Source organism: Ursus americanus, chromosome 26, assembly GCF_024610735.1.
Source record: "Ursus americanus isolate L20-20 chromosome 26, mUrsAme1.1.p, whole genome shotgun sequence".
Taxonomy (NCBI): Eukaryota; Metazoa; Chordata; class Mammalia; order Carnivora; family Ursidae; genus Ursus; species Ursus americanus.
This window is the reverse complement of record NC_142152.1, coordinates 41,040,768-41,066,949: the sequence shown is the minus strand read 5'-3', so window position 1 is coordinate 41,066,949 and position 26,182 is coordinate 41,040,768. Positions and strand designations below refer to the sequence as shown.

At 48.8% G+C, this 26,182-nt stretch overlaps 1 protein-coding gene across 1 annotated transcript in view; it reads right to left on the bottom strand.

Moving 5' to 3' along the window:
- The window catches only part of YY1 (YY1 transcription factor), a 28,671-nt gene extending 3,588 nt beyond the window's left edge, over positions 1 to 25,083 (bottom strand). Inside the window, exons 1-3 of the mRNA XM_045775386.2 lie at positions 24,296 to 25,083; positions 7,983 to 8,145; positions 224 to 284 (exon numbers count right to left, since the gene is read on the bottom strand). Of these exons, the coding sequence (XP_045631342.1) occupies positions 224 to 284; positions 7,983 to 8,145; positions 24,296 to 24,962 (891 nt within the window). The 5' untranslated portion in view covers positions 24,963 to 25,083. The remainder of the gene's footprint in view (positions 1 to 223; positions 285 to 7,982; positions 8,146 to 24,295) is intronic.
- Positions 25,084 to 26,182: the final 1,099 nt, after the last annotated feature.

The following is a 26,182-nucleotide window of genomic DNA, read 5'->3' as shown; positions in this document are numbered from 1 at the left end:
TAGTAAGAGCAAAAACAATGGCGCCCTACAGTAGCCCCATTTAATAGCATTTAATGGTCTTTACTGAACAACAAAACTGACATCACAAATATAGCCTCTTGAATTTAGAAAGCAAGGATTACAGTTCCTCAATTATTAGACAGAAATAGAAGTGCAGATTGCTTATGAGCTCTCTAAATCCTCATTGGCAGTTTAGCAAGCACTTTCCCCTAGCGTTACTTACTTTATGAGGGCAAGCTATTGTTCTTGGAGCATCGTCTTCTTTAATTTTTCTTGGCTTCATTCTTACCAAAAAGAAAAAAAAAAAAAAAAAAGGAGAGAGAGAGAGAGAGAGATTTGTAGGAGTGGGTAGACTCATCTGGCATAAATCATATAGCCCCTAAAATGTTTTCCTTACAGATACAAACAACTAAGGCTACAGTTTGTGTCCAGGAGGGAAGGGATGCGACCACGTTCACTGAGTGCCCGGGAGGGAAGCACCCTTTCCATTTCACAGATGTGGGTGCCGGTGCGCGCAAAGCCCGCGCGGTCTCGCAGCGAGTGAGCTCGGGCAGCTCAGACTGGCACTGAGGTCTGTGTGCTTCAAGTATCTACGCTTCCCTCCAAGCTCTTTAAATAACACGAAAGACCACCAGCCCAAACCACAGAGGGATCTCTTGGTGGGAGCAAAGCAAGGTATCCAGGAGCAGCTGCTGTGGTAACAAAGAAAAGGGAGCAGCAGATGAGGGAGGGTCTTAAACACAGATCCCTACAAAACTGCTTAAAAAAAAAGGAGGGAGAGTTTGTTTTATACTGACAGACATTATCTTTAAGGGAGATAATTTTTTAAAAGGGTACAGAGTAGTCCTTGTAAGCAGAAAATCATTTATATACGTTATCTCTGGAAAGAAACACAGTAAATGAACTAGGTATTACTGTTTTGGGGAGGAGCCCCCAGGGACTGGTGGACAGGTGGGAACACCCCATACCCTTTCCCACTGTTGAATGTTATCATACTACTACTTTTGATGGTGGGGGTGGGAGGGAGGTTACCGGTTTTCAAAAAATAAGTTTTGTTTTTTTTTTAACGACAGAGATTTCTGCCCCTGCTTCGGGACGGGGGTGTAACGGGCGTCCTAATCGCACGGGCAGCGGGGAGAGCCCTGTGTGGACGCACTGCCCAAGAGCTTGCTAATTCGGTAGCTTACCTACCTGCTATTTCCACTGAACCAACCTTTGGTCTTTTTTCAAAACTTTCTCTCCAAATACTCCCTACCGAGCTGTGTGTGGTAGAGGGGTGAGAGATTAAGAGCTCCTAGAGAGACTAGAAAAAAAGATTTACATTTCCGAGACAGACGTTCCTTCTGTCCCGACGTGTGCCCCCTCACCGTCCTATGTGAGGACGCACAGTTAAACGAGCCACGAGGTCAACGAAGCCTTACCAGTAAAAGCTAACTTACCAGCACACTCTCATCACAAAAGATTTCTGTGGTCATCTTTAAGTTAGCAAAGGCCCTAGTGCAAAGGTCCTTCTTCACCCTTGATCTGGGAAAAGGATGACCTGAAGATTTTGTTTTATAAAACCTGAACTAACAAAGTCATCTAGTTAAACTCTCCATCCCTGGAGAAGCACTGGTAAAACAATTTATCTGGTGGCTGGAACTTACTTCTAAGGGAGTTTGTTCAAGATGGTATGAATTTCCTACTTTAAATTCTGAGAACATTTTCAGCTTAGTATCCGCCCCCCCCCCCCCCGTTCCAACCCTGTAGATATACTCGTTCTTTCTTATACTTGGGGGATGATCCCATCAGTTAGCAAATATTTTCTAAATGCCTGTTGTGTACAGGGCTTTGAACCAGCCTGTTATCTTAAACACCATTAAACCCTGAGCTCACATAACTTCATAGGACAAAAATTTGGTGCCACTGCGCCACCTGGAGGTTAGACCAGAGTGTGGAAAACAAGAGTGATTCACATGAATGGGTTCTAGTCCAATCAAGTATTAGTAGAAAAAAAAGGGTATATTAAGAACCAGGCTTCAGTCTTCCCAGTGAATAACATTTACTCTTCGATGATTACACTGAAATGCCTCTACGTCTCTCTTGACTGTGGACATGGCTACGTGATCATGTCTGTCCAAATGCGCAAGAGCAGTACTCCCCTAAAAGAGGGTGCATTTTATTGTTTGCAAATTATGTTAATAAACCAACTTTAAAAAACGTCCACTGGGTTGACAGCTAAGTCGCACAAACAACTGTTTTCTGCGGGGTCCATGTCAGTGAGGTGCCTGCTACAGCAGGACAGGTGTGCCCACTCAACCCCCCTGACATTTTCTTAAATTTCCAGGTACTGGATTTTTAAAAACTTTTATCACGGAAAATTTCAAATATACACAAAATTAAAGGGCATAGTCCCAACTACCATTTACTAAACTCTCGATTTCTTAAATGTTATCATTAAGTGGTATTTTTTCTTAAAATGTCATTTGCAAAATGTGTGCCAGCATGTGGCAATATAACTGATTTTAGAATGAAAGCTTAAAATGAATTTGGACAAACACCCCTGGATGCAAGAAGGAAGTGAAAGGTTTAATTGCAGCCACTCTTAAGCTCCTTGGCAAATCCTCCTTCTTCACCACAGAGTGGCAAATGAGGCAGTGTGTGTTGGTGCCTTTTATATTTTATTTGAAGGCAAACACTGAAAAGGTCATTTTCCAAAAACTAGATTGAAAGTGGGTTTTTGTGTGTGTGTGTGTGTGTGAGTAAAAACTAAAATTAAAAATCTTCATGACACCAACTGATATATAACCTACAAAATAAAAAAATTTGAAATCCTAAAAAAGTAATTTTTAAAAAGACTAAAATCATATACTGCTACTTGGAATATCCCTTCAACCCGCCCAAACTACTCAGAATAACCAAGATTTGAGTTTTTCCTTGACTGGGAACTTTACACAGACCGACACCGACGGCAGCGGAGGCGCTGGTGGACGTGGGGGCAGGGGGTGGGCTTGGCGCCGACTCCTACCAGCTGCACGACCTTGAGCAAATCACTGAACTTCTCAGCCTCAGTTTCTCACTCTGTAAAAAGGTGGAATGCTACCTGCTTTGTAGCTGCCAAGACTCAAAGACCGGATGTACGGAAAGCTCTCAAGGAATGACAGCTATTCTTACCCCTGGCTATGTGTTAAATGGGCCTAGCTAAAAATGAGTTCATTACTTTAAAAAAGCCAGCCGTACTGAACAGCCCAGAAGGTTCTGGTGCTCCAAGCCACCGTCTTCAACTAAAGGGCTGAGAGACTAGAGAAAAACGGCACGAGCTGGGTAGCAAGGCACCGTCCATAGGTTACAAAGTACGTGGAGGAGCCAGGTACCCAAAAAGAGCAGCCTCCTGTTCAACGAGGAGCAGAGAGCACGCTCCATGCGGCGCAGCCGCTGGTTTTGCCCTGGCTCACTCTGCACACTTCGGGGCGGGGGGGGGGGGGGGGAGGGGGGTGGCGGGCAGCGCTGTAAAGGCCCGAATCCGGGACCAAAAACCTGCAGGAATCTCCGGACACCACTTCCAGCAGACCGAAACCAGAGTTCTAAGTTACGGCTCAGTGTCCCAGACGCCAAGATGAACCGTTTTTAAATCAGAGATTCTCCCATGAAGATAAACCTGTTCACGGCAAAACAAGCTTAGCTGCCTTCAGCCTGGACCCCCGCCCCCAGGGACCTGCGCTGGTGGGGCAGAAGCTCGTGTGGAACCCAGCTTCCCTCTGCAACCGCGACTCCCCTCACTTCTTGGTGCAAAGAAGAGTGGTGCCTCAGACAAACGAGACCAAGCTCTCCAGACACGGTACCTCCTACGGAGACAGCACAGACCCCTCGGACGGTCCTCCCAGCTCTGCTACCCCAGCTCATCTTTACGCTAATCCTGGGACAAAGGCTCAGGGTGGGCGGTGGACGACAATAAAAATCACCAACTTGTGACCGACCTTACCGCTCTTAATTCTGACCTTTCCAGGCCCAAAGTTTCCGAAGGGCTAACTGTAGTTAACGAAAAAGGCAAAAAGGCTGTTCATTTAATCAGGAACGAGAACTCACCAGGTCCCACCCACTGGCCACATTTTGAAGTATTTAAAAAAGAACAAAGCCACCCCGCCATACCTGGACTTCTTATGCTTGCCCCGCCCCCCCATGTCACTGATTTACTTACTCCTAACCAGTTCCCTAGGCTCAGTGCGGCAGGAACCCCAACCATTCTTTGGGCAGTTCCAAGTCCAGTGCAGAACCCCTCACCCCAGCACACGGAGGAAAGGGAAAACCAGCTAACACGCTACCTCAAGCCAACCGCTGAGCCACGGAGTGCAGATGGAGAAAGGGGGTTCTGTGGGTCTTTACAAGAGAAGGCGGGGTCTGGCCCCCAACAATTTGATACTTGGTGCCTCTTTGTCTTTAGCTTTCAGAGTCCCAGTCACCAATGCCGGGGCCCCTGGAAAATCCTCTTCAGCGGTTGGTTACACACACTCTCAAAACACGAAGACCTAACAAAAGAGGGCATTCCAGGCTCCAGTATCTCTCACCACCGCCACCGTCCAATTAGAGACTCGATAGTTTTACGTGATCTGTCCCAGGATGCTGAGAACAACGGGGATGAGCGGGAGCCCAACCCTCTCCCCTCACTTTGCATACACTGGCAGGATGAGCAAGATCTCATTCTATTCCGTACACAAAATGAAATCTTTAACAGAACGATTAGAAAAGAAACACACACTATATCAGATGATTATGGACATAGATCGCTCCTGTAGAATGGAACTGTGTGCTAGGGTCTCATTCCTTGCTCTCTGAGTCCAACACAGGAGCTTCAGGACCAAGGAGACACTGGCAGAGTCAAGCCAAACAAGTTCTCTGCACTTCAACCATCATCAAATTTATGCCTTTTAGGCCACGGCTTTCTTAGCACTGCCTCTCTCTTCAGGGGGTTTCTGACAAACTTTTCCTTTTTAGAAAACTCTTTCCCATACCACAAAGACCTTCTGGCTTCCTACTCATTCTGTGCACTGCTGAATGAACTCAACTTTTCCTGAAGAAATCCCTACACCTCACTGACTGTCTTCTCTCAATGGAATGGGTTTCCAGGATGCCGCACAGCTGCCCTCCGGATTTTCCATCCACCAGATTCTTTAGGGAAGCCTCCTTTTGATGTGCGCCCTTGTCTTCCTGGAGTACAGCCTCCAGTAACCCCTCGGAAAAGGTAAGTGCGACATAAAAGGACCCCTTCTGTATATTTGTCTACAATTGCCACTTTTATGCGTTGTATTTGACTGACAGCTTTGCTGGGTCAAGAATTCTATGTAACTTTTCCTCACAAATCTCAAAACGTGGCTCCACGGTCTTCTAATTATCTACTGCTGGTGAAGAAAAGTCTCATTCAGATCCAGTAGGGTTGAAGGCAGCCCTAAGACAGGCCCGACGCCACTTGGGAACCAAGCAGAGGCTTCTATTCCACCACAGTGACCCGTGTGCGCCTCCTGAGTGCAGGGCTGAAACCCCGGATTTTCTAGTCAGGAAACTGGGGACAAACTTCCAGATCAGCTGCCCCGATTTGGCAAGGAGGGTGAACAAAGCCAAGGGTCACCAACACCTAATCACTTCTGCTCACTACCCCCAGGTTCCTGCTGTCGGTAAAATCCTGCTTCAGCCCTCTGCTCCTCCGCTGACATCACTCTGCAATGTGTAATTTAGAGAAATGTGATTCGTCCCCCTCTTGGACCTTCTGAGCCCTCCCCTGGCTTTTGTGATGCTGTATGTACTTCCCTGAGCCACCCCGTCTGACTGAAGGAGCCCTGTGCCCTGTCGCTGGTTCCCTCGCCCTCTGATCACGGGGCTTTCCCAAACTGTCCTCTCACAGTGCGGATGGCCGTGCCACCTTCAGCCGTAGCCACCATGCAGCAGATGAGTCTAGCCCCGACGGACTTCCTGAAACCAACCCAAGTCCAACAGCGATGATTCAATAGCATTTAAACCAAACAATGCCCACCCTGAACCCCAAACCGGCCCCGTCTCCCAATCTCATGCCACCTGAGGCGCGAGGCACTGAACTTCCATTCTGATCCCTCCTTCCCGGAGACACACAGCCGGTCTGGTTCTCAATCTTTTCTACCATCTCCTGCCACCCTGAGCTCATTTATTCTTTCACAGTCTGGCCGCCACAATCCTGGCTCAGGCCTTCATGACCTCTCCCACTTCCTGTCTGTACCTGTGCCGACCCAGCCTGGAGACAGTGGACACGTCATTCTCAAAGTCAACCTCTGATGAGAGCTCCTCTGTACTCTTCCCACACCTCTGGCAGCTGTCCACCACACACTAAAAACACCCACAGACGCTGGCCCAGTATTCAGAGAACTCAGTGAGCTCTTACACTCCAACTGTCTCGCTGTGAGCATCCGAATCCCCAGCCAAACCTACTTATTCTTTTCTGAGCGTTTATCGGATGGGGGTTGAGCACCTAACCTTTCCACCGGGCTCATGCCACGCTAGCATGAGGCCCACCACGGAAACCCCACCTGCCCCTCCAAATCTCAGTGTTTTTCAGGCTCAAGTCAGATGCCACCCCCTCTACAAGGCTTTCCTTGACTCCTGCATTCCATATCTCTACCCCTGGGGACAGCAGCCTCTACCCTCGCTAAATTCCAAGTACGATAACAAGAGATCACTAACTTTAAAAACACATGACAATGCTAAACACTGGGATGCATTTTGACTCAATCTGCTCCAAAACTCTAACCTCACTGCTGATTCTATCTACAGATTCCATTTTTATTTGTATTTTGGGGGGGAGATATGGAGTAAATCTGAGTAGCATACCCGTATTTAAAATACGAAAAGCAACAAAAGCTGGGGGACACAATGTCATTAACAAAAGGACAGAAGCCTTAACTTTTTTTGTTCAGCTGTGATCAATCAGAAATAAACTCATGTGTAGACTCCCTATGGCTACAGTTTCATGGGAGAGGAGAAAAGGGCACAAACCCTTTTATTACAACACCTCTGACTCTGACACCCATCTGACACATGGGGAAACTGAGGCTCCCAATGGCAGGTCACCCACCTTGTTTTTGGCAGGGCTGGGACAAATGAGGACACTCCAGAGCCTCCAGCTCTTATCTACTCCACTCTGCTCTCAAGAGAAAGAAAGATGAGGCCCCGCTCTGCTGCTAGATGGTGTGGGATCACAAAGATGTCTCTCTTTCTCATCCTGTCCTTGCCTAAATGTCCTGGCTATTCCGGCTCCATTCAATCTCAGGGTGGGAAAAGAAGTCATCCCTCTGCTCCAGAGTTTATGAGTTCATTTCATTTATAATTGTCTTTGAGTGCGTTCTCACATCCTCATTAAAACTGCTCAACGGTGCTGGGAAATAAATACTACAAGAGGGGGCAGAGGCTTCTGCAGGAGCCCAGCCCGCTTCAAGCACAACAAGCCTCTGCTGGGTCCAGATCTTCCTGACTGCTTACCTTGGCCGGTCACAAGGGTCCCCGCCATAAATATTTGATCTCTTCCTGTCATGCCCGCTTCAGTGGACAAAAACCCGGGGAGCTTAACTGATGACCCGCTGAAATACGAACGGTCAGCTATGCCCGCCCGGCTCCGGCCCAGGCCCCCGCAGCCTGCTCTGGCACCCCGCCCTGCAACTTCCAACGCGTCCCGGGAGGACAGGAGCTACTGTAGAGATACCCATTTCCAAACAAATTCTGAGCAGTTTTATTTCTTCACAAGCAATATCAACTACAGAATTCAGAAGTATTTGCTTCATCTCACTGTCTGCAAGGATCTAAAATGGGGCCGCGCACATTAATAGCATCGTGAGCCCTACAAACAACACGAGCTGCTTTTGCTTTCACAAGTTTCCCTGGAGCAAGACTACGAGCCACCATTGTAACTTAGGCACAAAGAACACGGCTGCCGACTCTCAAGTACTTTCTATAATTAGAACGAAAGGAAAGTTCTTAGGGCTTACCTAGCAAATTCTGCCAGTTGTTTGGGGTCTGAGAGGTCAATGCCAGGTATCCCTCCAGGAGGAAGCTTCTTCCCTGTCATGTACTCTGAGTAATCAGGAGGGGAGTTCTCACCAATGATCTGCTCTTCGACCACGGTCTCATGGTCAATATCTTTTTTTTCATCTGAAACACACCATAAGATTGATTATTTTAGCGGAACAAAAATGTGTTTGTGGGCAAATACATTTTAAAAACTATGAAAAGCGCTTTCATTAGCAGCTTCTGGAACGGGTGATTTATAGCCGCTAGCCCAATTGCTTAACCACCCAGTCTTTCTCCTCAGTCTCCTGGAATCCTGTTTCGGCTTGAAGGTCACCAAAATCCGCGATGCCAGACGCAACGGGCCTTTGCGCTAGTGCTCCTTCCGAGCCTGCCGGGAACACTCCCCATTCCTGACCTGCCTTTCACTCACCTGGTTCCGCTGCCACTTCTTCAACTGGCTTCTTGTCAAGCTTCCTTGCTTCTCCTCCCACCACTTCTCAGAGTTCTGCTTTCTGTCCACCCTACATATTTCCTGTGAACCAGCAACACACTGATGTTGACGGAGTCTGATGCCCCAGCCTTTGCCCTGCAGCCGGCCTCCTGCCTTCCCCTCTAGCCCCTCATTCTCGCTGCTCTCTCCTCACTCTTTGCTTCCGCTCTGCTGGCCTTTCAGTTCCTCACGTGTACTCCCAGCCCTTCACCCTAATCCCATGGCCCGTATGCAGGCAAGTTATAATCAACAGCAATGTGATTTTTGGTGGCCTTTCCCACTAGACAGTAAGCGCCGCGAGGAGAGATGCTTGTCAATTTTGATCCCCAGAGCCTGGTTCTGCACAGAGCTCATCCTCAATAAATACATGTTCAAAGACCGTAGGACATCTCTACTTACATGTCTTACTATCGTCACAAATCCAGTAAGTTAAAAAAAAGGAATACTGACCCCCATAATTAATCTCCTATAATCCAAACACCAAATCCTATTGGTTTTTAGGTCTTCTCCCTTTGTCCCACTGCCATCAAGTTAGTTCTTAGTATCTCAAACCTCAACAACGATCATAATTTCTCAATTCATCTTCCCAATTCCATTCTCTACCGTAATGACGCTATAAAGGATCAACTGATACAGAAAATGTAAATATTTTCTTTTTTTTTTTTTAAGATTTTATTGATTTATTTATTTGACAGAGAGAGAAGCGGTAAGAGAGGGAACACAAGCAGGGGGAGTGGGTGAGGAAGAAGCAGGTTCCCAGCGGAGGAGCCTGATGCGGGGCTCGATTCCAGAACGCCGGGATCATGCCCTGAGCCGAAGGCAGACGCTTACGACTGAGCCACCCAGGCGCCCCAGCAAATGTAAATATTTTCATCTGGTACGAACCCCTCAGAGGTATAAATTATACTTCAACTTGGCATCCTGGGTCCCTTGCAGCCCGCTCCCAGTTTACAGCTCGCCTGACCTTCCATTTCGTCTAGTCACAAGCCCTCCATAACGCAACCAGGCTGTGCTCTCGCAGGTTACCTCACAAGCACTTGGCAGGAGACAGTCTCCAAGGGCTTGTGAATCTATCGCTCTGGCCTCAGATTCTTACCTTCTCCTTGAACTCCTACATTAGTTCTTGATAACAACGCTGACAAATTCTAAATCATGCTGTTTTGAATTTCTGTTGGCCTTGCCTCTTACGCTAGAGTCAAGTGCCCAGAGGCCCAAACTGGCTGGTCTTCTTCAACTACTGTGGTGCTGAAAGCAGAAAATAGAGACGCTCCCAAGTTTTCCATGCGGACTGAAATGTGCTGCTTCTCCGTCAAAATGTTTCACAAAGGGCAGTAACAACAAATTTCTGAAGTGAAAACTGGCTTGTTCAATTCTTACCTTTCCCGCAGTGCTAAAAACACAAGACCAAAGGGGCGTCTGGGTGGCTCAGTCAGTTAAGCATCTGACTCTTCATTTCGTCTCGGATCATGATCTCAGGATCGTGAGATGGAGCCTGGCATTGAGCTCCGCGCTCAGTGCAGAGCCTGCTTAAAATTCTCTCTCTCCCTCTGCCTCTGCCCCCGTCCCCACTCTCCCTCTAAAATAAATAAAATCTTCAAACAAAACAAAAACAAAACACAAGACCAAAAACCAACCAAACCAAACCCTACAAGCGACATCACTATCAAAAAATGGTGTCTAGCTGCTTATCGCCAGGTTCTCTGACATTAGGGTATGAGGCTCAGGTGAAGACAGAATGTAGGGGCGTCTGGGTGGCTGAGTCAGTTAAGCCTCCAACTCTTGGTTTTAGCTCAGGTCGTGATCTCAGGGTTGAGATTGAGCCCCATGTCGGGCTCCACCCTCAGCATGGAGTCTGCTGGAGATTCTCTCCCTCTGCCCTTTCCCTCAAGTAAATAAATAAATCTAAAAAAAAAAAAAAAAAGGCAGAATGTAGGTTCATTTGATTCAAGTGGTAATTATCATGTTCCATCAATCACTCTCAGTGACGAAAAGCACAGAACAGGATACTTTTAAATCTTAAATGTCTCTCTTCTCCCCCTGTTCTTCATTTTATTTATTTTTTAAAGATTTTAAGTCATATCCTACACCCACCGTGGGGCTCGAACTCACAACCCTGAGATCAAAAGTCGCACGCTCCAGCATCTGAGCCAGCCAGGCGCCCGCCCACCCTGCATTTTAGAGAACAGTATACGTCACTGCCAGGAACCAGGGCACAGCAGCGTTTCTCTGGATGCCTACTGTGCACACACTGTTTCCATCCCTGCGCACATCACCCCAGAAGAGGGCAAATGAGCAAGTTCGCTCCTCACGGGAGAAGCTGAGGCCCAGAGGGGCTCTGTAAGTTGCTCAGGGCGAGCTGGCTAACTGGGCAGTGAGGGGCCGACATGAGCGCAGGAAGCCTCACTCTGGGACCCGGGGCCTTGGCTGTGAAGCCAGCCGCCTCCAGCGTGGAACCAGAACGATCTCAACAATACATCCCGGGTAACCTCTTCGCCGATGCAGCAGCCTATGGAGAACACAGCCAGGTGCCTTCACGGAGGACAGGAGCGGAGTCAGAAAGCTAGGACTCGGCCCGTAACCGGACTTTTTCTCGGGGCTTTGGCAAGTCCCTCACCCTCCAATCTTCCCGCCCAGGAGCAACGACACACGCGGGCTTTCAGGTGCCGCGGAAATGCACGGCGGGCCGGGAAGCCACCTGTCCTCCCCGACCTGTCGTACCCATGAGAGCAGTGCCAGCAAGGCTGGGCATCAGGGCTGCTCCGAAGAAGCTCCCGACGAGAGGGCGCCTCGACTCCGGGCCCAGGGAACCGCGGGCTAAGTCACACTCGTCGCACAGCGCGGCACACGCCACCTGAGGGCCTCCGACGTGCCTGGCACTGCTCCAAGGCACCGGAACAAAACAAAGTCTCTGTCCTCACAGAACTTAAGATTCTAGTGAGAAAAGCCGTCTTAGTTCGGGCTGCTCTAACAAAGAGACCACAGACTGGGGGGCTTCAACAACAGGAACTTATTCCTCGCAGTTGGGGAGACTGAGGTGCCAGCCAATTCAGCTCCTGGTAAAGGCGCTCTTCCTGGCTTGTCAAAAGAACTTTCTGGCTGTGCCCTCACATGGCGGAGAGATGGATCGTGTCTCAGTCTCCTCTTTGTAGAAAAGGGCACTAATCCCACCAGGAGGGCTCCACCCTCATAACCCAATTAGTTCCCAAAGGCCCCACTTCCAAATACCACCACGTTAGGGATTGGGACTTTAACTTATGAATTTTGGGGGACACATGTCAAATGAGGAAATGCTTCCTGAAGATTGAGACTCAGTTCTTAGTTCCAACATTCAGCATCGCCAAGCACCCAGAGGACAGTCATTAACATCACCAAGAACTATTAATACACGTATGGAGTGAGTCTAAGTAGAGACTGACAAGTTTTACGATCCCCAAGTATAGCCAGTGAGCTGGACCCAGGCTACCAACCATCTCCCCACCACCTTCACGGTTTCCTTTCTATTATTTTTTTATTGAGAGAGAGAGAGAGAGAGAGAGAGAGAGAGAGAATCTCAAGCAGGCTCCACACCCAGCACAGAGCCAACGTGGGACTAGATCTCCTCACCTGACAGCATGACCTGAGCCGAAATCAAGAGCTGGACACTCAACCGATGGAGCCACCCAGGTGGCCCTTCTTTCTACTGTTTAAAAATTTTTTGGTTAAATAGATGAACATAGTATTTATCATTTAACCATCTGTGAATGTGCAATTCAGTGGCATCAAGTAAATTCACAATGCTGTGCAACCATCACCACTATCTATACCTGAGACTTCATCATCCCCAACAGAAACTTGGTACCCATCACACAACAACTGCCCCTGCCCCCTTTCCCCTGGTAAACCTCTATTCTACTTCCTGTTTCTACGAATTTGTCTACTCTAGGTACCTTCTATAAACGGAATCAAACAGTAATCGTCCTTCTGTGTCTGGCTGACTTCACTGAGCATGTTTTCAAGGTCTACCCACATCGTAGCGTGTACAAAATTTCATTCTTTTTCATGGCTGAATCCTCTTCTTGTACTGGCATACCACATCTTGTTTATCCACTCATCTACTGATGGCCACATGAGCTGCTTCCACCTTCCGGCTACTTGGGTAATGCTATGGATAACGGTGTGCACATATGCCACTTATTTTTAGAAACAGTTTTACTGAAACACAGCCATGCTTGTTCGTTTACACGTTACCTACTTTCCTGTTACAGTGACACTGGAGCTGATTAGGTGCCTTAAGATGGCCTACAAAACCTAAAACATTACTATCTAGCCCTTTACAGAAAAAGCTTACTGACCTTCTACCTGTGTGATGGAATTTTACTTAGAAACTAGGATTTAAACTACAGTGGAGATTTTTCTACGGGAAACAAGGAACAATTTCTGTGAGGTTACCCAATAATGGGATTTATTTCCAAAAGAGACAACAACCTGTCTTTAAAACAGGTTAGATTCGAGTTTTAATTTGGAGGAGGACTACGCAAGTCTGGGTAATGAATCAGATAAGTGGGGGGTAAGGTGGGTGGAAAAGGATGTTAAGTATGCCTTCTAAGTTTCTGGTTTGCATTTCTGGGAGGAGGTCATGAGCCAAGCTGGAGAATGATGGGGGAAGAGACAACGTGCAGCAGAGGACCTGGAATTCCGTTTTAATTTGAGGGACCTGGGAGACACCTAGTGGACAGACCTCAAGGAAGTACTTGGATATGCAATTGGAGGGACAAGAGAAATGGAGATTGAAGAGAAATATATGGACATCACTGGCACATGGCCTGCGTTTAAAGCCAGAGAAATAACATCTATTGAAAAAAAAAAAAGACAGAGAGGAGAGGGTTCAGAACGAACACCTGGGTAACTCCAACGCAGAGTGAATGAGGAAGACTGCGAAGGAGACCAAAGGGATATGTCCAGATGCAAAACTAGCTTTGGCTCATGAGAATTGTACTCAGTGACTTGCCGAGTGAAAATGACACACAGTCGAGGCAGTCGGCCCCGAGTATAGACAATAACCACATGGTCTGTACATAATGTTAAAACCACAATCAAACTGATTAAAGACAATCTGTTTTTGAAGACCGCTATTCACCTGCACTTCTGGACAATGTCTGTGAGACGGTATTCTTGCCTTAAGAAATCTTTTGTTGGGTCTTTCTAGGTAATTGCTATGTGCTTTCATAACATATATTTAAACTTCACATTACCACGTTTGTTACTTATTCCTTAATAGACAGTGTATGACACGAAGGTTCATTTGGTAAACTCTTTGAAGGCCAGCACACAGAAATCATCAAAAAGGTCATTAACTATTCAACAACACAATGTCAGGAAATAAACTATTTATACAGAAAAAAAATCATATTTTGAAGAAAGCTGCTTGAGAAATGACAAAAGATGTTCAGTTTTACGGTTGGAGAAATCAAAGACAATGTTTGCCTCATTCTCCTTCCTTCCTTCTTTCCTTCCTTCCTTCCTCCCTCCCTCCCTCCCCCCTTCCTTCCTTCCTAAGTAGGCTCCACACTCAGCATGGAGCCCAACGCAGGGCTTGAACTCACGACCCTGATATCAAGACTTAAGCTGAAGAGTTGGACATTCAACCAACTGAGCCACCTAGGCATCCCATCTCATTTTCACTAAGAACTGGACACACACTAAAGCAACAAATCAAAGAATGTCAATGTCTGCTATTTTTTTGGCCATTTAATCTGATTTTTGCAAAAGAAAACCTTTGGAAGTTTTTGCAAATATGAACTTATGATGCTCTAATATTTTTATTACATTTACAGGCCACAATACCATATAAGCTTCCCCTTAGTTAAAAAAATATTAGGGAAATGTATTATTTTTTCTCTTTGTACAGTTTTATTAAAACTTGTTTTTCTGATATATATTCAAATAAAATTCCCACTGTCTGCACTGGCCATTATTTTATTCTTTTCACTTCATAATTGCTACTGAAACAGATCTGCTGCCTAGAGAGTGGAAGAAGGTGTTCACTGATCTGCTCTGAATGTCAGATATGTATGCCTACTGGCAATGGGGTAATACGGAATACACATCCAGGCAAAGCATGTTCATGAAGCGAAATATCTAAATCTCCTTTAAAAACTGCTACACATATAAAAAGACTGTTGCACATACATATGCCTCTCTGGAGTTTTCCTTGAAGGCAGGACTTAGCTAGTTCTCTCTCCACTGTTTTAGGGAGACAGGGTTAACCCACACAAGAAGTTTCTGCAATGAAACTGCAATGAGTTTCTACAAGTAGTTTACCTTAAATTTATGATTATGATTACCAGAACACAAGTGGACAAAAACAAATTAAAACCAAATTTCAGAATTCCAAATTGGAAAACGCTGAGAATACAGGTCACTGATTCAGAGGGGGTGGGGGTTGTGTGGCAGGAGAACATGTCTTAAGGAGAACCTCTAGTCAAATCTGATCAGGTGATTCCAGGACTCACGAACACTGGCTACAGACGGATGAACTACGACAACCACACCAAAGTAAAACGGCCTCAGATGGAAGCAGGAGAAAACACAGTCTAGCCCATACCACCTATAACGGGGGCACACACTTTGTATTCAATGGTTCGAAGGCAGAGGACCCCCTCTCTGAGGCACAGTCACAGGGCCAAGGGCAGCCTCCCGCTCCCGCCCGCACTTGCTGGAGGTCCTTGCCCTCACTGGTCTCCTCACATACGCGCCTCACCATCTCACACCAGCACAAGGGTGGGTGCAGCACCATGAGATATCTGAAGAGAGAAAACACATTCACATAACTTTTATTACAGCATATGGTTATAACTCTTCTATTATTAGTTACTGTTAATCAGTAGTTAAGGTTTTTTTTTTTTTTAAGATTTTATTCATTTGAGAGGGAGGAATAGGAGCAGAGAGAGGAGAAGCACTCTCTCCATGGAGCAGGGAGCCCGACCCAGGGTTCGATCCCAGGACCCCGGGATCATGACCTGAGTGGAAGGCAGAAGCTTAACCGACTGAGCCACCCAGGTGACCCCCATAGTTGTTTTAAGTGGGTGTGGTTTTAAGTGTGTTTCAGGCCTCTACTGGGAGTCTTGGAACACACCCCCACAGATTAAGGGAGGGAGGGCTCCTGTATAAATAAGCCCTTGTCCTATCCCCATCTCTCAACTATTCAGTTTACTTCTATATTACCGAAGCTGTCATCACTCCCATCCTAGCTGGAGAGACAAAGCAAAGAGACTCAAAATAATCTCTGGTCAAAAAGATAGCAATGGGGCACCTGGCTGGCTCAGATGGCAGAACATGCGACTCTTGATCTCGGGGCCATGAGTTCGAGCCCCATATTGGGGGGGGGGTGTAGACTGCACTTTAAGTAAATAATCTTTGAATAAAGACTCAAAATATATGTTTTAAAAAAAGATAGGATTAAGGAACTAAAAGGAAAGGCTGGAAGCACTCTACGGGTCCATGAGGAGGTTTAAAAAAGTGGTCTGACTTGCCTTCCCCACTCCTACCAAAGCGGCCCTCTGGCCAAGTTACTCGACGTGGGAGAAAAGGTATAAGGTAACTACAACTACACCTTCCCCTCTGCCCACCTCTCACCCCCACCCCATCCACTCTGCTTTCCAAAGCCCAGACCTCCTTCCTTCAAGAGGCCTTTCACTCCTGTCACTGACCCTTGCTTGGCTTCTTCATTTCTTAAAAAAGAGAAGACCAGTGGCATGGCTGAATCCAGAGAACGCTATAAATGGCAGCCACTGTGTCTGGGACACAGGGAGGAATGAGCCAGAACACCTTTGTTCCACTTTCCCCACCCTCCTGGGCTTAAGGGGAATAGCAGGTCCTACGCTTAGTGCTTGTGAAAGAACGCTCAACTTTTGTTAAAGGATAGTAAGCATGTAAAGAACATAGAAAATTCTGAGTCGCCTTCAATTAGGTTACATTTTAAGTCTTTGGCTGTTCCAAGACGTGAAATTCCGAACACCACACCAGCTGCAATCTGCACCGTGACTCGGTGGTCCTCTTCATATATAAGCAGTTTACTTAAGAATTCAGTCCTCAGGGGGCGCCTGGGTGGCACAGTGGTTAAGCGTCTGCCTTCGGCTCAGGGCGTGATCCCGGCGTTATGGGATCGAGCCCCACATCAGGCTCCTCTGCTATGAGCCTGCTTCTTCCTCTACCACTCTCCCTGCTTGTGTTCCCTCTCTCGCTGGCTGTCTCTATCTCTGTCGAATAAATAAATAAAATCTTTAAAAAAAAAAAAAAAAGAATTCAGTCCTCAGAAAAGCTTGATTTCCCAACAAGTTTTTCTCATGTTAGCTAGAATCAGTTATCAGTAGCATGCTTTCCTTTTTTATCTCAACTGCCAGGAAGCTCATGAGGGTTGACCCTAATCTTCCTTTTTTTCTGTGATCCTGATGTTCTATTTTCAACAATTAACATATTTATTTACCTACTTACTTACTTATATGGGTTGGCTAGATTTTGTTCCCCTGTACTTTTCATCTCAGGCCACCAGCTTCAGTCTGACCTTTCTAGGTGACATGGCAAAAACGACATCGACTCACCACTGCCATCATCCAAACCTTCACGGGGAAACGGGAGAGCTAACAATTTGAGATTCATTGCTAAGCAACAGGCAGAAATCAGTCAGAGGCTGTTTCCACGTTTCCGCACCAAGAGAGACCTTAAGATGAGATAGTATCATTTACTGAGTACCTGCTTCATGCCAGCAACTGTCCTATTCCTCAACACAAACAAAACCTCAAAGACACTAATCCCATGTGTTTGGTTTAAGAAATAAGCCTCAGAAATGACAAGTCATGTATGTGAAGCACAGTTAAGTGGCAGATCTAGGATCTGAAACTAGCATTGGCTGTGTAGTCCATGCCTTTCCTAAAAAGGGAACACTCCTGCACACCCTCTCCTCACCCCTCATACTTCTTTTCCACCTATGTGGTCAGAGAGGAGGATGGTAGTCTGCTCTCTAGGCCGTGATTCTGCCTCACTGCGTAATTTCCATGTGCTCAATCACTCGGTACGGACCGAGAATCTTCTATATGCCTAGTGCCATCCTAAGACTGACGGTTAGAGGCCCAAAACTTACTGTAGAGGAAGCAAAGAGAAGCAGGTTAAAAGAAAAAAAAGCAGGATAATTTCAGACAATGCTACAAAGAGAATAAAACAGGGTTAGGAGACAGAGAGAGAGTGGAAGACCAGGGAAGACCTCTTGGGAGTGGAGTTGTGAACAAGGCAGCACGAGAATGTGAACATCTGGGGTCACCGCACTGGAAGCAGAGGTAAGAGCAAAGAAACAAGCTCAAGAAATGGAAAGAGGGCTGGTAAGGCTGGAGCACAAAGCGAGTGGAAGGAGGAAAGAGGAAAGGAAAGCAGGGGCCAAATCACGTGTGGCCTCATGATAAGAAGTTGAGATTTTACTTAATGTGATGAGACATCAGCAGGATGTGTGTGTATATGAAAACACAAAACACAGTATTTACCATTTTAAAGTCTACAGTTCAGTGACATTAAGTATATTCACACTGTTGTGTTAGAGGGGGGTTTTAAGCAAAGAAGTGAAGCCATCTGATGGAAGTCTTAGAAAATTCAGGAAGGTAAGAGTGTGTGCCTAGATCCCCAGATGTGAAATCCAGAAGTCTGTACGTAGTCCTCTTTAAGAAACTATAAAAATCGGGGCGTCTGGGTGGCCCACCTGGTTAACTATGCGACTCCTAGTTTCTGCTCAGGTCATGATCTTGGGGTAGTGAGATCCAGCGCTGAGTCTGCTTCAGAGTCTCTCTTCCTCTGGCCACCCCCCCCCATGCTCTCTCTCTAAAATAATCTTAAAAAAAAAAAAAGAATCTGTAACATCTATTTAATACAGGAATCATATGTATTAGTACAAACTACAACTGAGTTACCAACAAAGTAAGAAATTAAAAGCCAATTGTCAATTCGGAGAAGGAGTAGCAGCTTCTCTCCCTCCAAGTTTCTGGGTGCTTAGGAGCTAGAAGACAGAAGGAAAAGAAGGAAAGAGGATTGAGTTGAGAACTGCAAAAAGATAAAGACACTTCAGGGTGTTTTCAAGAGTGTAGGGGCACCTGGGTGGCACAGCGGTTAAGCGTCTGCCTTCGGCTCAGGGCGTGATCCCGGCGTTATGGGATCGAGCCCCACATCAGGCTCCTCCGCTATGAGCCTGCTTCTTCCTCTCCCACTCCCCCTGCTTGTGTTCCCTCTCTCGCTGGCTGTCTCTATCTCTGTCAAATAAATAAATAAAATCTTAAAAAAAAAAAAAAAAAGAGTGTGATCACCTGTGAAATACTAGAAATTCTACTGAAGTCTGTGACTCTGCTAGAAGAGACAGGGTCTGGGCTCCAACAGAACAGTCTCCAGCACAACAATGGCAGCCTCCTTCCCTTCTCCACACTTCTTATATTTAAGGGAAACCACTTACACTAGAAAAAAAAGTCCTTCACAACCATTTACATTGTCCTCATGTTTAATCCTATCTGAGACCACTGCGTAACACCAAGGCATCAAATGGTTATTAAGAATTTTACTGAAGAGTTCCTAGTAACTCATTCACCAGGTCTTGTTAAAATTTTAGAGTTCTGCTTTAAGAAAGTGAGTATACTGCTTCCCACGGTCATGTAGGAGTTCGGGAAGGAGTAGAATTTCTTTTTCTAAAGGAAGTCATTTTACAAAGAAACAAGGTCAGAAGTTAAGATAGTCCAAGGCAAGATACTTTGGTCAGTGCCCTCTAAAGTGGAAATTTGATGCTGTTACTAATATGATTCCCAGAAACCACTGGGCTTGTTGTTATTGATAATTAAACACAAAATTAAACAGAATGGGACCCACTAACACAAGGCACTTGGGAATGGGAAAAAGTTCTCTCACGTACTGTAATTAAGTCCGCCACACATAGGAAGGTACAAACTTATACGGTATGGTCAAATAACTTCCAGAACCTCCACACACCTTCCTGATATTCTGCTAACAGTAATCAAATTGATGTTACTGTCAACCTCCAGGTAGCGTTTCAGATGCCAAATTTTACAAATCCAAGGTCTGAATGTTTACCCAACGATACTAGAGAATACAACCCGCTGGTAAATATTCAGATTTAAAAATTATAACAAGTTTTCACTTTCACGTACTCCTCCTATGGGAAGAGCAGAGTTCACAGAACGGTCCCCTGGGAAGAGCAGATCAGGGATTAACACAGGAATGCAGACCTCAAGAAATGTTCCTTCTGTCATTGTTTTTACTTATAACCTGTTACAGACTCCTAAACTTCTGAGCCTTAAAACAAACCCACCTTACTAAGCAGACTTTAACAACAACAAAAAAACAGGAAACTGTTGGTAAACAAACACTCAGGAGTGTAGCATACATTTTTAAAGTTATTATTTTATTTTTTCTCTTTCAAAGCCTAAAATGCTAGCTATAGGTAGGTCAGGAGCCCTGACCTTTTCCCAGTAGGGATTTTTCCTTTCCCACTAGGGGGAGTCAGCTGTTGCCGGTGGGAGGGAAGAGGAGAGGTGAACAACCTGGAGTGGAGAGTCTGACAGCACAGAGGCTGTATCAGCAAGCCAACTTCCAGGACGACTGGGTCAGGAATCAGGATCTGTGACTTAGACTGCCCTATGTAGGTCACAGGCTTGACAAGATCACTCTGGGGGTGCTTCTGTGGCTTGGCTCGGTGGAATTTTATGTGCACGGCATCTCTCGTCAAGGATAAACAGGTAAAGGAGGGGGAAGGGAAAGACCCGCAGAGGAGTGGCAAGTGGTCGGGACTAGTAACTTTTAGCAAACTTGAACCTTCTGAATATAAAGAACTGAGACACAACTGAATACTTTTCAACTTTCTTTCACTTTGCTGATTTTAATATCAATGGTTTTCTGGTCTTAGATGTTTTGCTCAATCCAGCATAAAGCACTTCTATATTTGGTCTAACAAAAGATAAGTAAAATACCAACAGCCTTGAGTGAAGGTCACAATTTCTAAAAACCTGAAACCTCAAGATTTTAAAGCCTTCTTAGGTTTCTCTCAAAATGAAATGTTTTAGGGGCACCTGGGTGGCTGAGTCAGTTAAACATTCAACTCTTGATTTCAGCTCAGGTCATGATCTCAGGGTTGTGAGCTTGAGCCCCAGATCAAGCCCCACGTGTCAGGCTCCATGCTCAGTGGGAGAGTCCGCTTGAGAGTCTCTCTCTCTCCCTCTCCCTGCCACCCCCCCCACGAAGGTGGGGGCACTCTCTGTCTCTCTAAAATAAAAAAAAAAGCCCTAAATGTTTTAACTACTCAGGTTTTAACATGAACTTCCCTACTTGGCCATGATTAAGTGGTTTAGTTCATAGTAAGCTCTATAAAATAGATGTCACTCCTATACAATACTGATGACAATCAAAGGACAAATATACATATGAGACTGTGCCCTACATTTGGCAACATGGAAATATTCATTAATCATATGCCAGGAAAAAATCCCAAAAATAAACAAGGGCCTTAAAACGGTGATTTAAGCATGTTTAAGACACAACTGAAGTGTGATGAAGCACCAAAAAACGCTAGCCTCACTGAGCCTTCAGCTTCTCCTGTGCAGAACAAGCAGGTCCTGCTCTAGGGCCTACACTACAGAATCTTATCCAGCCTTAAAGGAATGAAGTATGCTCTGCAGTGTGGATGAACCTTGAACACGGGCTCAGCCAGACACACAGACCACAGATTGTTATAATTCCATTTAAATGACATGTCCAGAATGGCCAAATCCAGAGAAACACAAAGTAGATCAGTGGTGGCCTGGGGCTGGAGGGAGAGGGCAAATGGCGAGTGACTGCTCATGGGTATGGGGTTTCTTTTTGAGATGATGAAAATGTTGTGGAATTAGCTGGCCGCAGTGCCCACACAACCTGGTGAATACGGCAGAGGCCACTGAACTTCACCCATGTGAATGACATCATTTAAAAAAGGGGAAAGAAAAAAGCAGATCTCTAAGGATCATTCCAGATCTAAAACTAGTCTGGTATAGAACCACTAGATTCCCGTGCCACTGTTATTCCATTAAAGAAATGCCAATCACACAGACTGCTGTGCTCTGTGGGCAATTAGAGCGAGACGGCACACAAGCAAAAGAAACCCATAAAATCCAAAGATTTGGTTTCCACAAACATGCTGGCTCCCACTAAGTTTGTTTTTTTTTTAGCCTAGAGGTACTCACAAGTAACTTGAGCGCTAAGAATACCCTGTGTACAATTTTTTTTTTTTTTTTTTGGTAAGGGCTTCAGGTAACTAAGCTTGGACTTAGGCAAAACTATCACCTCACAGCTCATTCCCACCCAAAGGACTGTTTTAGTGAAACCACAGTGGCGTTCAAACTCCTCGCCTGGGATCAGACGAGACTGAGTCTGTGAAAGCACTGAGCATACTGCCTTCCGCAGTCAACACACACATGGAGAGATTCAGCCTAGCAATTCACCTGCTTTCATTTCTTCACCTATTATCAATGATCTCCTTATTTCAGTTCCTAAGATTCCACTACATTCAGAATTTGAACTTGGGGCATGCGTGGTTAATCACAAACTATTTAGCTTCTCTTTGGGAATAATTCCAAACGACAAGGAAGAGGGACAGTTCACCACAAAACATGTCTGAGGAAACAGGCCTTACTATGTTATTGCCATCAAATATTTATAACTAACCTTTAGGCACAGATTACTCTGTAATGCACCAGACAACTAACTCTGCATAGAAATGGGCATTAAAATAACCCCAAACTGTGCAACTCTGTAAGCAGCCACTTGCACAGGGGAAGTAATGACTTTTAAATGCTGACTTAATTGTAAATTAACTCCCATTAGTCAGGCCCCTCAGACCTTCTCCCCTGACTGGCTGACTCGATACACTTCACTTCATCAAGTAAAGCCTCCATTACCAAGTTTTCTGGGTATAAAGAAGTAGGCAAGCTATTTGTTAAGATCAAATGCAAAATATATAAAACACCCTGGTTTTCTAAGTTTCTGTAAAACCCACATGTCCTTACCATGAGAAAAAGTAAATTTAGTTTTATGTGGTTAATTTATCTTTATATCAATATCTACTTTCAGATGGTATCCTGAATTCAGCAAAACTCAACACCCAACTTGCCCCGCTCTTATTCTGCATATTAATAGAAAGACATCACTTCTGGTTCCAACACGATCAGTGTGCATGCTATCAATTCTACAGAAGATACTCTGATGACTATGAAATAGGTAGACAGGTTTCATTTAAACATATGCCTGTTACTAAAAAACTACTCAGACTTGCAGAAGGACTCTGATATCGAGAACAGCAGAGCCTGTTCACACTTGCTATTCAATTGTGGCAGCAACTCGGATGCCTTTGCTCAGTCCTCTCCGAATCCTAGATGCATCCAACAACGTTAGTTATCTCGTCAGGGGCTTTCAGTAGATAGAACAAGACCAGCCTTCCAGTCCAGCCTTTTCGCCTTCTACATCATCTGTTTCTCTCAATCGTTAACGATCCTTTAATACTCAAGGGTCAAGACACTTTGAGGCTTCATCCGAACAACTGATTTCACAGCCTTACCGTAATGGGGGGAGGCGGGGCGGGGGACGGAGGACGAGGAGGGGGAGGGTTCTGCAACTTAAACTTAGAACTAAGTGTAGTCATCCCAAGTACTAGATTAACTAGCCACGGCAGGATCACTCTCAAGTCTATTTACTATCCCGGCAATCTAGACAGCATACGAATAAGGTAACAGAACACTGACATGAAAAAAACCAGCTTTCTATAATTATGAAGTAAAAAAGAGAAGACAAACATGTAGGTAAGTCCCTTTTGTCCTACTTATTCTCTCTGGCTTTCTAGAATCTTTCTCTTCGCAGGGAAAGTAAGTTGATCGCCTACTATCCACCAAAAAGTGAGCAAAGACAAAATACTCGATTTTATTAATTTAGTGACAGCGTCCCCAGCTGTGCAGCTAACAGACCTATCTGCAGAAACAAACACTTAAGAAAAAAAGAAAACCTTCCCCAAACATAAAGGGTTAAGAACCACCTACAAAACCTCGCGGACCCTCTCCCCAACGTGCCGCGGGGGGGGGAAGGGGGGGCAGGGGCGAGGACCTCGCCGGCAGCGCGGTGACAGGCCCTGGCGGCGCGGAGCCCGCACACGCGAGCCCTACGTGCCGCCCAAGTCCCGCCCCACCGAGGCGAGCGCGGGGAGCGCGGCCGCGGGCAGAGTCCGGCCTGCGCGCCGGGCGTGGGAGCGGAAGGCGCCTCTCGGGAGCAGCAGAGGGTCCGGGGAAGGGGGCGGAGCGGGGCCACGGGCGCCCCCTCAACTCTCAGGACGGCGGGGGGTTGGGGGTGGGAGGCGGCCGCGGGCTGCCCGGCCAGGCGCGAGGTCCGCGCAACCCGCCGGCGGCCCGCCCCGCGCGCCGCCCCGGCCTCGCGGGGAGCCAGCCGGGCGGGGGCGGCGGACAACGGGCCGGCGGCCGTCCGTTGGCCCGAGCGCGCCCCGCCCCGCCGCGCCGCCCCGCCCCGCGCCGCGCGGCCGCCCCGCCCGGGGAAACTACGCCATTGCGGCCTAGCGGGCGGCGCCGCGCCTCCCGCCGCCATCTTCGGCCCGCCGGCCCGCCGCCCGCCGCCCCCGCCGCGGCCCGCCATCTTTTGGGGCCGCCATACTTGCCCTGCGAAGAAGATGGCGGCGCCCATCACACACATAAAACATGGCTTCCCTTCAAAACAAAAACATCCCGGGGGCCGGCGCGCGCCGGCGCTCACCTGAGGACCACATGGTGACCGAGAACTCGCCCTCCAGGGTCTTGATCTGCACCTGCTTCTGCTCCCACTTCTTGTTGCCCGCGTCCGCGCCGCCCGCCGCCCCGGCTCCGCCGCCGAGGTAGCCCTTCTTGCCGCTCTTCTTGCCGCCGCCCTTCTTGACGCGGCCGCCGCCCGACGACGACGAGCCGCCGCCGCCGCTCTTGCCGGCCGCCGCCACGGTGACCAGCGTCTGCTCGATGTAGTCGTCGTCGCCGCCGGCCGGCGCGGGCACCGGGATGAGGATCTGGTCCTCGAAGCCGTCCTCGGCGCGCAGCCCGTCCGAGTCGTCGCCGCCCACCACCTCCTCGCGCGTCTGCACCAGGATCACCTCCTGGTGGTGGTGCACCTGGGTCGGGTCGTCGGTGACGAGCGGCTGCAGCGCGATCATGGGCGGGTGGTGGTGGTGGTGGTGGTGGTGGTGGCCCGCGTGCCCGTGGCCGCCCCCGCCGCCGTGGTCGCCGCCGCCACCGTCCTCGTCGTCGTCGTCGTCCTCCTCCTCCTCGCCCACCACCGTGGTCTCGATGGTCTCCACCGGGATGGTCTCCACCTCGATCTCGTGCAGCTCCACGATCTCGGCCGGCATCTCCGAGCCGTCCGTGGCGATGTAGAGGGTGTCGCCCGAGGCCATGGCTGAGGGCTCCGCCGCCACGGCCGCGGCGGCCTCGGCTCCGGGGCTACGGGCGGGCGGGCGAGGAGGCGGCCGGCCGTGGGGAAGGAAGGCAGAGGGAGGAAGGCGGCGGGCGGGCGGGGGGAGAGGGGGCGGGCGGCGGGGGGAAGGGGCGGGCGCGGCGGCGGCGGCGGCGGCGGGCTTCCCCGCCTCCTCGCCTCGGTGCGCCCCGCGCTCGTTCGGCCGCTGCTCGCCCCGGCGCCCCGCCTCGCCGCGCCTCGGCCGCCCGCTCTGGCCGCGCCTCCTCCCGCCCTCCGGGCCGGCGCTCCGCTTCCCCCTTCCTCCTGCGCCTCCGCCTCCTTCCACACAAATACCAACTCCTCACCCCGAGCCCAGATCTCGCCGCCGCCGCCGCCGCCACACTCCGCTCGGGCTCGGCCTCGCGAGACTTCCGCTCTGGCCTCGGCCCGCCCCGCCTCGCTCCCACTCGCCCGCTGGCCCTCTCGCTCCTCCCCCTCTGCCAATCGATCTGCCCGTTCGCCACCGCGGCCCCGCCCACTCACCCGGGCTCCTCCCGGATTGGGGTCGACGGGGCGGCCCCCGCGCGCGCTGGCTGGCCGCGGCGCGTGACGTCAGCGCGCCACCGCCGCCGCCGCGACTCGCGCGGCTCCCGCCCTCCGCGGTGCCAAGGCAGCGAAATCCGCCGCCCCGGGCCCGGGCCGCACTCGGGAGCGGGGCGTCGCCGCTGCAGCCGCCGCCTCGGGAGCCGGTGAGCGGTGCGCGGTCCCCGGCGCCGCGGGGGAGGGGGCCTGCAGGGGAGGGCGGGGCCGGCCGCGCGCGGGGTCTCGGCCGGCGAGCGGCCCGGGGGCCGCGCGGGGGAGCGGGCGGCGCGCGCGGGGCGACCCTGGCGCCCAATAAAGTCTGCTTTGACGAGAAACGCCTGTGCCTCCTTTTTCGCGTCGGGCGGCGTTGGCTCGTGGCGCCTGGCTCCGGGCGGGCGATGGCGGCGGTGAGTGTGGAGGGCCAGGCGAACAAAGGCGGGCGGGCCGCAGAGGAGCATGTCCGCGGGCCGTCGCGGGCCCGCATCGCGCCGCGAGCGCCCGTCCCCGTGCCGCTGCGGGCCCGGGGGCCGAGCGCAGGTGGGCCGCGCCGGGCGGCCGGGGCGGGGCGGCCGGGCGGAAGCGGCGCGCGGAGCCCCCAGGTCCACCGTTGGGAGGATGTCCGTTATCCTTTTGTGACCC